Consider the following 14,553-nt stretch of genomic DNA (forward strand, 5'->3'; position numbering starts at 1 on the left):
ACCAGATCGTCTCCCTGCTTATCTTTTCATACTTCCCTTCACCTACAGGATGAAGTCCAAGCCAATCTTTTACGTGGTTAAAAGTATCCTTCATAATTTAGAGTCTACCCCCATATCTTTACATCATCTCCCATCATTCACTTCATAAAACTCAAAGCCATGGTAATAACATACTGTATAAAGTTGCCCATGTATGAGCCGTCTTGCCTCCTTGCCTAGGCTCACTAATACCTCTGTCTAGAATGTCCAAATCTCTCAGGTACTCTCATGCCCTTTTTTAGCCTACTGATTCTTCAAGACTCAGGTTCAAGTGTCAGCATCAGGAAGGCTTCCTCAACCATCCATCCCCACTCCCAACCAAGCTGAACTAATTACTCCCTCTCTATATAACCATAAATACTGTGCGTCATTGCTCTTGCCACTTTGTCTTGAAATTAACTGGTTGGTTGTGCTAACCTCTAAAATATAAATCTCTCAAGGACAGTGGCTGAGTTTTATTTATTTTATAACCCCAGAATATAGTACTGTTCTTGGCAAACAGTAAGCATTTCATATATAAGGAATTGTAAGATTATCTATATCCAGGCGTATTTTCTGAAATTGTGAGAGAACTAAGAATATTCATGTTTCCAAATCTGCAAATGACCTGAAGCACAGATCTAGTTCATTGTCTTTTATTACAAAGAGAAATAGTATAAATATCTTACCTTGTGGATAATAAACACAGTATTTGATTCTTAGCTTGTCATTTGTTTTCAGCAATTCCAAGTTATCCCTGAGAATACTTCTATTCCTATTGAAAATATCTCCAACGCAATATTCACTCTGTAATTGAACTTAAACTTACTTCTGCTTTGAAGCTCAACTGCGAGTTGTCTTTCAAGGGTTTCTCTGATTTCTCTCTCTCTATAGAGCTCCATTCGCAGTTCCTTTTTTTCTTGCTGAATCTGCTTCTCCTGGATGCGAGCATTATCCAAAGCCACTTTCAGTAGACCCTGTCAAAGTACAGCAATTGACATGCAGTTCATCTTATCTGTTTTAATTTCTCAAATACGAAATAATTTATGTAGGTGCTAATGTCTTGTATTACATTTATTTTGTTTATAGAAATATTGTTGACCTGAATGTTGGTCAACAGAGTCTCCACGGAGGACAGACTATCAGCAAAAATGAATGGTCCAGGGAATCCAGGAGGCAATGCCTGCCCAGGAGTCAGTTGGATCTTGTCCAAGGGTGATTTCATCATTGGGATTTGAACTGGTACCTCTTCTGCAAAAAATAAAATTAATATTAGAAGGTTCATAAATTAATAGATCAAAATTTTCACTATGTTTCCTTCACCTCTAACGGCATCTATAAAGATTTTTTTTCTAAAACTAAATGATAGAAAACTCATAATTGGAAATCATACCTATTCTCCAGCTGCCTCTACTTTCTCAAAGGTTTCAGGAAAGAATCAGGGACAATGAAACAACATTTACTGCTAAAGAGGCATGAAATTTGGAGAAACAAATATAAGATATGTTTATGAATACTTACAAATTAAATAATAAGATCACTTCCTGGTAAAACATAAACTGCTTTCTTTTTTTTTTTCAAATATATCTATCATATCCATTCTTTTTAACAGCTTTATTGAGGTATAACTTACATACAATAAAATTCACCTATTTTAATTGTATGCTTCAATTATTTTTAGTAAATCATTGGTTACATAGAGTTGTGTAACCATCACCACAAATCTATTTTAGAACATCTCAATCACCCTCAAAACATCCCTCATGCCCATTTATAGTTAATTTCCTTTCTCACCGCCCCCCCACCCCAGCCCCTGGCAACCACTAATCTATTTTCTGTCTTTATAGGGTTGCCTTTTCTAGATATTTTACATAAATAGAATCATACAATATGTGGTCTTTTGTCTCTGGCTTCTTTCACTTAGCATAATGTTTTTGAGGTTCATCCATGTTGTGGCATGTATCAGTGGTTTTTTTCTTCGTTATTGCTGAGAAGTATTCCATTGCCTGGATATATCATTTTTTGCTTAATCATTCACTAGTTGATGGGCATTTGAATTGTTTGCAGTGTCACCTTTTATTTTGAACAATAATCCTCATGAAAAAAATATCACCTATGGTGTAAAAACACAAGCTGTATCTTTTCTCCTCTTTTATTTTTATATTATCTTCTCCAACATTCTCATTACTTAAACAGATCCTCTCTTAGCTTCAGATAAACAGATATCAATAGAATTTTTGTCTAGTAAGATGTTTCAGATTTGTTTTGGACAGATATATCTAATTACAAAAGGAATATTTTACTTTGAGAAACTAACTACTTGGCTATCTACTTGAACTGTGGTTGAAAATCTTTTATGTAAGATGTATGAACCAGATAGCAAAGTTTCCCCTGAAATTAGGAATTGGAGCTTTTTTGACATATCTAAAAATAAACTGCCAGAAAGAGGAGATCTTGGAATGTAGCCCAACAAACCCTGGTATTGTTAAATGGATTTAACAGAAGTGCATGATGGGGTGAATCATAGCACCTCAAACAAAATTACTCTACTCGACTTCAGTAACTGGGCACAAGCAAAGTTTGAAAATATGCATCTCTCTGGTCAGCAAAATTTTCCGTGATCCCATATATTATGAGACTCATTCAAGAAACTAGGCTTGAATCTAGACCTAACCAATTTTCACATGGTTTGGAACCAAAAATCTAGCTATTGGTTCTGGTTCCTGTAGGGACAGGAATATGGATTTGTCATACAGTAAGATCTCATTTTTCAATTGCAAGCAGCCTATATATGTATTATGCAAAGTCTTGAACTCCATTGATTTCACAGTCATCATGGTTTGCTGTGGGATTTCTTGTGTGGGAAGCTGTGGCATGCAATTGCGGGAACCTTCTGTGAGATTACTTAATGGGATAACATTATCTCTGAATAAAATGCTCTTAATATAGATCACCTTCACAATTTCTAATTTTCCAAAACCTATAGGAATAAAAAAAGCTAAACAATTATCATAGAGAATCAACAGTTTCACATTATTTGAATCCAAAATGTTATAAAGAATATTGTTTATCAGTCTTAAAGAATTCAAAACATATAAAATATCTTGTTAATTTTCTTTTAGCACAGAAAGCTATTTTTTAGTAAAACAAAAAATAATATTTTGATCATAAATGCATGATGCATGTGTTTTCTATGACTCACTTTTTGTAAAATTAACCTTAACTTCTTATAAAGCATCCCCTCCTTCCTTCCTTCCCTCCTTCCCTCCTTCCTTCGTTACTTCATTCCTTCCTTCTTTCCTTCCTTCCTTCCTCCCTCCCTCCCACCCTCCCTTCTTTTCTTGTCAGTGGTAGTTTTGGAAGAGGTGAAGTATTCCAGAGGGAATGAGCACATTATCACAAATTCTGTGATCTATGTAAACTACCAGGTTTGAACACTTGAAATATCTCATAAAAAAACTAAATCCTAAAATATGTCCTAGGCAGCAGCTTTAATGTTTCTAAAGTACATTTCTCAACAACTAACCAAGCAATATGATGCTTTATTTGTATTGTTTGAAGTCTGTGTTTAGCTAGTATTTTGTCTTCTGCACATGAGTGCATTAAGTGGATAGAATGACGTCATAATGATCTATCAATATTAATAATAACTGGGAATGTTCTACACTTTTATATTGATGTTTACAAATCTTAAGCATTCATTTATGTAGCCTGGAAGATCTATTTTAACAAAATGAACTGCTCCAAAGTTAGAACAGTGACTTCCTGCTGATTCAGACATAATATAATGTTTCCCCTGAATAAATATTTTGTATCAGGGCCAGAGTTCTTAAAATTAATGGATTCCTTGTTATGTATCTCCCTATGCACACATGTAACCTCAGTAGTAAGAATATGAGCCAGATATCTGAAAAGGAAAGCAATACATTCAGTATGCATAAAACAAAATTATAACTACATTAAAATCACCAGAAGTCTTCTATTTCGAGATGAAAGAAATGCCATTAAATTGGCTGAAAGGAAAATTACTATTGACTATGAAGACAGGTTGCATGGTCTATGGTTTGTAATGTTGCTGTACAGTAGATTGAAGTTTCAAAATAGTATTACTCTTCTTTAAAGAGATAGACACAGCTGAATTAGGTGCTGCTTGCTGCAGTGAGGATCAAATGCAAAAAGAATCATATTTCATCAGACCTAGTCAACACCAGGAAAATAAATAGAAATATAAGAGGTATGCAGGCAATGATTCATTTTGATAATCTGGCCCAAGAGAGACACATAGAGACAGCACACAGATCTAAGCTTCTACCAAAAGACAAATAGGACACAGAGGGTGGGAATTGGGATGACAGTGTAGCAGAGGTCACATCGATTTTCAGCAGCAGTTTTCACACAGATGAGATAACCCTGGACTCTATTTGGCCCATTGTTCATATCCTACCTGTCCCACAAGCAATAAATTTCCTAGTCCTAGAAAAGGGCAGTAAAGAAGAAGGATTCTACTTATGACTTCTTATGATTAAGTTTTTGTGCTAACCAAACATGCTTTTTCAGACCAAGGTCACATTGCATGTTAAGGTCCATAATAGCCAAAAACTAGTCGAAGTGTATTATGTTTTGCTGTATATGAGTAGAAACTGTCAAACCATTCATCATTTTTTTCTGATTTAAATCACATGCTACAAAAATGAATGATAAATGCATTAAAAATCTATTTCAATCTTGTAATAGGTCTTCATATCTGAATGACATCTACATTTTGCTCAGTTTGAATATATGCACCGTTGTGTAGGAATTTATTAGGTAGGCTTGAGAAATCCTAATTGGCAACAAAATTAAATATGGGCTAGTACTAGAAACATAGATTGTCAGCTAAATAAGAGCATCTCTTTGTGATCCAGGGAGAAAGGATTTTGATTGAGCATTTTGATTTAAAACGCTGGTGTTCAAAATGTATATATTAAAACCTTTATCAACACATATGATGCAATGGTGTAAACTAAAAGATAGGACAACTGCTCTCTAGCTGAGGACATGAGCAACCTCTTCATTTATTGAAGCAAAGTAGAGACTGCTTTTATTGAGCCTGTTTGTTAAATCTGCCATACTTTGTAATAGCACTTGGGAATCCATTTAGAGACCAAGCTCTTAATTTTAATTTCTTGCTTAGGGCCCAGATGAATAGATGTACAAGTTGACAAGAACTTTATTTGCAGGAAAAAAGATAAGCATACGGTAAGTGCTCAGAATGGAAAAGTCTCCCTAAAAATTAAAGTCAAGGCTGCTAGAGACTTTCTATATGACTCTAGTGTTTATTTTCCTAATTTTTCATAGGGTTAAGTGTTTCCTCTTTCCTCTGGGCTTTAAGGATTGTGATACAGGAATAGAAACTGGACACAGCTGACTCACTCAGCAGTGGAAAAATGCAGCCACCTACCAGGTCATCAGTTTTTATTCTTTAACAAATAAATTATATTTCATTATTTAATTTGAGAGCTTTCTCCAAGCTTTCTCCAAAATACAGCTGGCCCAAGGGACTCTCCTTTGTTGGTGTCATTACTATTATATTCAGCACAAGCAAGACACCTGCTTCCCTCTTCCAAACTGAGGAACAATAACAACAAAATGACCAACTGCTGTGTAATGATCTGACCTGCATGAATATAAGGAAGTATTCATGGTCTGAGTTGAACAATGACTCAAGTGTTGCCATCATCAAATGTGGAAAAGAAAAACTTGATCCCCAAATTGTTACATGTCTTTAGGGAGACAAAAATAAGAAATAATGATGATAAATGAAAATAGAAAGCTAGTAGCAAAGGAATGAAGGGTCACCAGCCTGAGCAAGTGAGATAGAATACTTCTAAAACGAATTATGGCCCTGTTTTGCTCTGAATCCTTAGATTAGCAATTTGGCATAACAGGCTCCTTTATAAATTATGAATTAGAAATAAATCATCTTTCAGATAAAATATTATGCTTGATAACAAATATTATATCCAGTGAATGGTTTGGAAGAAGTATGATACCGAGTCCCTGACATTAAGGAGCTGACACATTATTTTGGAAAAAAATCAATAAGTTACAAAAGTGGACAATTAAGTGTGAAATCATGTGGCATAGATTGTTAAGTGCCTCTAGAAGTTCAAAGGAGAGATCACTGTGGTCTGGAGTAAGTACTCAAACTAATCTATTCACTCTCTAGCTGAAAAGTGTTCCCACTGTCCTTAGAACAAAGTCCCATGGAACTTCTTCAGGATATTAGGTGTGCCAACAAGAAAAGCTTTCTTGCTCAAACGGGTGTTGAAAAAAAAACTGGGTTAAACAATGTTAAACAGTTTTCCTTAAAACAAGAGTTGCCAGATAAATTACAGGGCGCCCAGTGAAATCTGAATTTCAGATAAACAGCAAATGATTTTTTAATATAAGTATGTCCAAAACATTCCATGGGACATCTTTATACTAAAAAATGATTCGTTGTTTATCTGAAATTCAAAATAACTGAGCATACTCTTTTATTTTTTATTTGCTAAATCTATTAAAGCAGAACATCTCAGGGCCTTTAAAATGCTAATGCTAAATATCAACATATGTTACATGTTAATTTAAGCAGCTGAAGGCATAGTGATGAAGAGCCAAAGATGCTGGAGCCTGACTGCCTAAGTTTGAAACCCTGCTCTATGATTTGTGAGCCCCTGGGAAAGTTACTCAACCTTTCTGTGCCTCAGTTTCCTCATTTGTAAAGTTAGAATAATAATGATAACACCTATCTTATAGGGTTGTTATAAAGATTAATGAGCTACTATTTGCAAAGTTTGTAGAACAATGCCTGACCCAAAGTAAATGCAATATAAGTGTTTGTTAAATAAATTAAATGGTAATTGAAATTCCCAGGAGTGGGAGAGGAGACTATAGTAACATATTTGACCACCTAACTACCCATCAACACCTCATGAAACAACATGTTTGGCAAGATTCTTTTCCAGGTAATAATTGGATGAGGCTGGCTTCACCTTAAATTAGGCCAATGTTACTTTCTCTGTTATCAAAGGTCTGAGGAGACCTTTGTTTTAAGGTCAAGTGGTTCTCAACTGGGGGTTGTTTTGCATCCCTGAGGACACATGGCCATGGCTGGAGACATTTTGGACTGTCAAAACTGAGGGAGTGGGGTGTGTGCTACTGGCATCTTGTGATAGAGGCCAGGGATGCTGCACCCTCCACCTCCATCCCCAACAAAGAATTATCTGGCCCAAATGTCAGTACTGATTGGGAACTACTGTTCCAGAATTATAAAAGAAAATCTCAGTGAACGGACAATTAACTACATCTCCTTTCTGCACTGAACTTCTACTAGAGAGTTTACTAAGCTTAATATGACAATAAGGTCAAATCAGTGATTTAGAACTAACACAAGTACTTTACAAGCTATGTTTTCAAGTTCTTATGCATTTAATTTTGGGTCCTCAACTTCAGTTCTTTGCTCAAATGTCACCTTATTAGTGAAACCTATACTGAACATTCTATTTAACATGGCAACCTGCACCCCTATCCCACCCCCTTAACATGTTTTCTTTCTTCCTACAAAATTTATCACCATTTAAAATACAATATAATTTGCTTATTTACTATTTTTTCTACATATTTCATCTCATTACAATACACTCTCCATCAGAGCTTGGACCCCTTTCTGTTTTTTATTTTCCCACTGCTGTTTCCTCACTATCTAGAATAGTATCTATCTTGGGTCTACAATACTCTTAATAACTTTGGATATGTGGACTGGTAATCTTAAGGCTTGAGGTAAGATTTCTACTCATCAGATTGATGATTGAAATGAAATATTCCTTATTTCTTTCTATTCAAAAAGACAAGATTGTACATGAATATATAATTTTAAAAGTTTTTTACAAGTACATGGTGGGAGGAGGTGTAACCACGGGCCCTCGAGGACCAGTTCAACTGACCCCATCTCTTATCAACAGAGTGATTAAGAATTGCCTTTCAGAAAATTTGCAAAGTCACATAGCCAGAGCATGTGCAGATGAAATCTTGACCTGAAATGACCACAGAACCAAAGATTCTCCTCCCCACGGAACCAAAGAACCAGGACACGACTGGAAGTTAAAAGCTGGACTCTTATCAGAAGTGAGGGGTCCCTCATTCGAGAAGATCCAGTGTTAAAATTCCTTTCCCACCTCATCATAAATGTTTAGAACCCTACCATAAAAGTTTAGAACCTCATCATAAATTCTTAGAACCCTGTTATAAATGTTCAGAACCTTACCATAGATGCTCAAAGCCCACCAATCAAAATCCGTCCTACCAATGTTTCTGTGTGCCAGCCTGTTCTCCCTAACCTCTTAAATTTCACCCCAAATCCTGAATCGGGGAGACAGATCTGAAGGCACATGCCCCCTGTCTCCCTGCAGATTGATCTCATGGAATAAAGCTGATCTGTTTTCCCAAAGGCTGATGACATAATTAATTGGCTTGTTTATTTTATACACATCAGGCAAGAGAACCCCAATTTTGTGCAGTAACAGAGGCAAGAAAGAGAGGATGGAGATAGAGTTTCTGGTCAACTCTCAGCCTTTCCAATAAAATCAATGCTTACTATAGTCTACAGAATATTGTGACAAACTGAAATTTTACAATTTTGAAAAATAGTTGATATAGTTGTCATAGCATGCCGACTGTATATTTATTAAACTTGTTTACATATCATAGTCTTTTGAGCAAAAAATTGTAAAGTACAAATCTTTCTGGGGTACATACATACTTTCCCCTCATCTTTGAGATGATATATTATTGCCTCAATGATAAAGCAAACTTGACTGATTTTTTTTAAAGTACATCTATATTTTCTAGAGCCTAGAAATAGAAAAAGGCTGAGGATCCAGAATAGAAAGATGTTTGATACACAGACTAGAATTCGATCTAAAAACTGCAAGACAGACACGAATTTCTAATATAAACAACCAACAACACCAGAGGCATGTACAAGCCCCTTCTGCAGAAAACCAGTCTGGCTACCTCTGTGAAAAAGGCTGCAGAGAGAACATTAAATGAGTGGGGGTTAATAATGTAACAGTCTGCATCAGAAATTGGCAAATGAGGGAGTAGTGGGCATAGAGGTAAAGTGGGAAGGAAGCTGATGTTTTCAAGAGATGTGTTTAAGAAAGCTGGGGGGAGGGCACACACTTCCATCAATTAGCTGAGCCTTCCAGGTGATAATGTTTTGTTACCCTGGCTTATCTGTAAAATGGCCTCAGGGTTCCAATATAACCCTGCTTTTACCCTTACTAGGGGTTCAGTCATCTGGCTGACTGCAGAGGCTGTAAAGCAGATTTCTCATTTTGCTTCCCTGCCAGGAAATGTGCAATCCTTTCCTTCAACCAGGGAAGAATTCTCTCTTCTTAATCTGGCACAAATCAGGAAGAGAAATTTACTGCTCTGACCTGGCAATTCAGGTGCTAACTTTAAAATCACTGCTTTCTTCATGAAATAAGTCAGAGGGAGAAGGTCAAATACCGTATGATTTCCTTCATTAAGTAGTAGATAATAACAACAATAAACAAACAGATAGAGACAGAGATTGGATTGGTGGTTACCAGAAGGGGAAGGGGGGAGGGAGGAGGGCAAAAGGGATAATTCGGCACATGTGTGTGGTGATGGGTTGTAATTAGTATTTGGGTGGTGAACATGATGTAATCTATGCAGAAATAGAAGTATAATGATGTACACCTGAAATTTATACAATGTTATTAACCAATGTTACTGCAATAAACAAAAAATTAAAAAATAAATAAATAAAATAAAATCACTGCTTTTTTCTTTTCTTTTTTTGGCTTAGGTAACATATCTGAGTAGAGAGGAGCAGTGGAAGGTACAAGGGAGCAAGTTATTAATCCAACACCTTAACAGCAGTGGTTCTTAAACTTTTTCATGCATCAGAATGTCCTGAAGGTCTTTAAAACAAACGTTCCCAACTCCCAAAGTTTCTGATTTAGTAGGTCTAGGGTAGGGCCTGGGAACTGGAATTTCTAAGTGCCCAACTGATGGTTGATGTTGCTGTGTGGGGAACACAGTTTGAGAAACCACTGGGCTATATAAAAGTTAAATTTTGCTACATTTAATTAATATTGCTTCCTATCACAATATCTTTATTAACTGGTTGTCTTTACAATTTGAAGAAATCATTTCAAAATTATGCCTAACTTGAACTATGTATTTTCACAGCTTCAAGGAATTGCATAAAATTAAAGAAACACATCAACTAGCCTGTTCTACATACCTAGAGATTCCGAAATGCAGTTTACATTACACTGAAAAAAATGTGTAACGGAACCTATTTGTAACACAGAATCAGGAAAAAAAATAGTAAAAAATGTGAGTCTATACAGATAAAAGCAAAATACTTTTCCAAGAATGAATTTAACATAGGCAATTGTTTAGTAAGGAAAACAGCAGTTCTATGGATTAATCCTTAGATATCATTTGCTTGTATCCAAGAAAGGTAGAAAGTGGGTATTTTGGCAGGATGAAGAGTAAAAATTAAAGGTCATTCAAAATCAGAATGACACTGTCATGGAACAATTGACAAGAACAGTCTATATAACAAACAGTTTATAATTTGCCACCACTGATAAACTCTTTAATGAGGAATGTGCAGATAACTATACAGGTTTGACATTTATATCAATATGCTCACTAATAACTGTACAATTATACCTATTTATAACCTGTGCATATTCTTATTTTTTGATGTTACCACAGTACCAATGATATAAAATTGAGAATATTCTTCTTTCATTAGTTATCTCTCCTCTCTCTCCCTCTCTTTCTCTCTCACACAGACACACGAACACCCACCCACCCACATGCACACACACTCACATTGGTGAGGATATATACTGATTTTTCTGTTTTAGCTAAAAAATAAGAAATTGAGGCACTGAGGCACCATATTTTTATGACAGAAAAAATTAAGCGATTTCCAAACAGATGAGTCTTAAAATCATAATTCTAATACTTTTGCAAACTTAGCCAGTTCAAAATGATGTCAATCATTTAATTTAATTATTTGACAAAGATGAATTTTATTTAAAATAATTTTCAATTATTAGGGTAAAGCACTGCAATTTTCACATTTTTTCCTTCTTGTGTAACGTAAGAATTAAGACCATCAAAACTGTTGCTTCTCCTCTGAAAATCTCTGAAGTTTTATCAAAGAAGCAGGCATATAATAGTAATGCTCAATTCAACAACATTTACCAAATACACAATCCTATTTTTAGATGTTGTCTATTGCCATGAGAGCTTATGTCATGTGGTGAACAAGCTCTTTTTCAGTAAAATAATAAAAATAATTCATAAGATATAGTCAAGGGGGCAGGAGGAGTAAACATCACCAGAACACATTAACATGCCATTTTGTTGTCTCTTCCTCATCTTCAATTCTAATTAGTTTGTAGGGCTTTTTTCAACTTGACTCTCTTCTGTTTTGCAATATTCACATCTAACTTAATGAGTTTTATCAGAAACACTTATTGAGTACTCAGTTATGCGTGGTATTGTGGGGTAAATTAGAAGGAGTTCACAGACTTGCAAATTAAACAGCATGGTAGTGATTTCCTCTAATAACTATATTAGACAAATATAATTTGTCTATATGACAAAGAGGAATAATTTCAAAAAATCTCAATCAATTAGAAAGTTTTCACAAATTTATTATTCAGTTTAACTTCAATGGCTATTCAATGGTTAATCACCAGATACCCCCACTGTCTTATTTTAACTTTTTTTCCCTTAAAATATATGTCTGCTATGCTACTTATAACACAACAAACATGACCGAATCTCTCTGTGTTTTGAGATTTTACATATGTAAACTTCAATGTCCCTATTTGTAGAATAGGAAGAACTACCTCAGAGCATTTGTGGGAAGTTTAAATAAGAAAACTAAAGTGGAAGCAGCTAGCACTGTATTTAGCATATGGTAGACTTCCAGTAAAAACTGGCTAAGTCTGAAACTATTGCAGCCTTCCAGATATGGAATGTTTAAGAAAAAGGATTGCACTGAATGTACACTGATTTCAAGATTTGCCCATGAAATTTCCTTTTTTAATTTCTTCTGGTAAATTGACAGAAGGATTTAGTTAATGTAGCAACCATTAATTAAGGTTTTATAGTATTGTATTTTGTTTTCCTAATAACCAGACAAAAAAATCTTGCAATTTTGTAACTAAAATCTCCCAGATTAGTTCCAAGGTAGTTGGAAGACTTCAGGATCACATTATTTGTCACATTTTTTTCCCTTAAATTTAATTTAGGCCACATTTTTATCTCCATGGAGAATTGCAAGTTTAAGATGTGTGCATTCTACTGAAAAAACAGGAAAAATCTATCTTAAATTTTCCTGGAATCAGGCTTATTTTTTAATGTTGAAATTCCTTCACCCACTATTTGTTACAAATAGTTATGGATTTATATGGAATGGCAAATGTTGAAGCAAAGACACTGCAGATATTTTTCACTTTCACTAATAACCCTAGTACTTGAGGAGTTTTTTCATCTTCTATCATAAGAGCTTCAGTTTAAACAAAGAATCTAAAACATCCACTGAATATAAAATTTAGAATTATTATAAGATTATGTCTATGCTAAGGCAGACAAAATAGAGTTTGATGCTTTTATTAGCCTGCAAAAGAATGTATATATACATATTATATTTCAAAGTTTGAAATATAAAGGGAAAAATTGTTGGGTGATCTAAATTACTCTAACACAGCACAAACTGATCAGGACTACACAAGTAATTTCTCAGTTCTCAGCTTCCAGTGACAGTAGTTTAGGTTACTCTGACTTTCTCCTCTTTTCTTTTCCTTTCTGATCTCATCCTTATACATACTCATAGTGAATGATATTTCTTTAAGGGAAAAACTATTTTTAAGATCTACTTTGCACAAAGCCCAACAAAAATCAATAATTAATATTAAATGCAGTTGTCTAACATTTTCTACTTCTAAGAATGTTTAAATATTATGAACTCAGCCAGAGGAACCTTGTAATGTGAAGTAATGGAAATAAAGAAGAAATTAAGAACTAACATCTAATATCTTGCAATACTAATATCTTGTAATCAGACTTGAACAAATCAACCAAAGTTTCTGTCCTAGATTCCAATTCTATGAAATTGTTTTTATGACTCACTTATTTGGGTAAAATGCTTTAAGGATCAATATTACAATATTTGATTCCAATGAAGTTATATTCAGTTTAGTACCATACGTTAGCCATTTCTGCATTTGGCCTGTACCTGTCTTCATGTTTATTTCAGATGACTTTAAGGAATATGCTTGCATCACCTGAGCAGCTGTATCTATCCAGTTCTCTTAGAGATTGTCATTTTCCTAATCTGAATTGACCACTAGGGAAAATCATTTTGCTCACTGCCTCTGTGTCCATTGTCACCTCCCAGCCATTATTCAGTTCTCATTTGGCATTTTTCCAGTGTGAAAATACCATATTTTTTACACAACATTGAAATTACCTCCTGTTCTTGGTTACTGACAATGGATGCCATCTTATCTTCTGTTAAAATACCTGTATTAATAGGTAGTGAAATGTGCCATAATTAGCCTATGATTTTCAAGCACAATCTGTATCACAGTTTCTTGGGAGAATTTACTAATAACCCAAGTAACCATCTAAATAACACTGTCTCTGAGACAGTCTGATGTTTTAAGAAAAACTATCAGAGGGTAAAGGCAACACAATATGCTATTCAAGTTTGGACATTGATGTATACTGCTTTATTGCCTCAGCTACAACTTCCCAGAAGGTACTTTCTTATCTGGATATTATAATGCATGTTATCCTTCCCCCATTCGCCTAGAAAGTGGGCTCTTTGATTAGCAAAATTCTGTTAATGACACCTCATAGCTTTTTAAACTTTGTCAGCCCTTCTGTATTGATTCTCTGTCTGGATGATCTATCTATTGTTGAGAGTGGGGTATTAAAGTCCCCAACTATTATTGTATTAGTTTATTACTTTAGCTTTGTTAGTTTTTGCTTTATATATTTAAGTGCTCCAATGTCGGGTGAATAAATACTTATAATTATTATATCTTCTTGATGTTTTGACCCCTTTATCATTATATAATGAGCTTCTTTGTCTCTTTTTACCATTTTTAGTTTAAAGTCTCTTTTGTGTGATATAAGTATAGCTGGTCCTGCTTTTTTTGGTTACCATTGTTTGAAATGTCTTTTTCCATCCCTTTACTCACAGTCTATGTGTGTCTTTAAGGCTAAAGTGAGTCTCTTGTAGGCAGCACATCATTGCTTCCTGTTTTTTAATCCATTCAGCCATTCTGTGTATTTTAATTGGAGAATTTTATCTGTTTATGTTTAAAGTAACTATTGATAGATAAGGACTTACTATTCCTATTTTCTTAATTGTTTTCTGGTTGTTTTGTAGATCCCTTGTTCTTTGCTGCTATCTTTTTCTGTGTTTTGATGTCTCTTGGTATC

At 34.7% G+C, this 14,553-nt stretch overlaps 1 protein-coding gene across 9 annotated transcripts in view; it reads right to left on the reverse strand.

Moving 5' to 3' along the window:
- Positions 1–14,553, reverse strand: part of DACH2 (dachshund family transcription factor 2) — a 505,289-nt gene that overhangs the window by 21,396 nt on the left and 469,340 nt on the right. For 5 of the 9 annotated variants that reach the window (XM_087427013.1, XM_087427016.1, XM_087427010.1 and 2 more), the window contains 2 exons: positions 1,091–1,269; positions 848–995 (listed from right to left, as the gene is read on the reverse strand). In XM_087427013.1, coding sequence (XP_087283139.1) covers positions 848–995; positions 1,091–1,269 — 327 coding nt within the window. The remainder of the gene's footprint in view (positions 1–847; positions 996–1,090; positions 1,270–14,553) is intronic. The other 4 variants (XM_087427018.1, XM_087427014.1, XM_087427017.1 and 1 more) reach the window with 1 other exon arrangement.

This window comes from Ceratotherium simum, chromosome X (assembly GCF_057802395.1).
Source record: "Ceratotherium simum simum isolate JZ-2026a chromosome X, ASM5780239v1, whole genome shotgun sequence".
Taxonomy (NCBI): domain Eukaryota; kingdom Metazoa; phylum Chordata; class Mammalia; order Perissodactyla; family Rhinocerotidae; genus Ceratotherium; species Ceratotherium simum.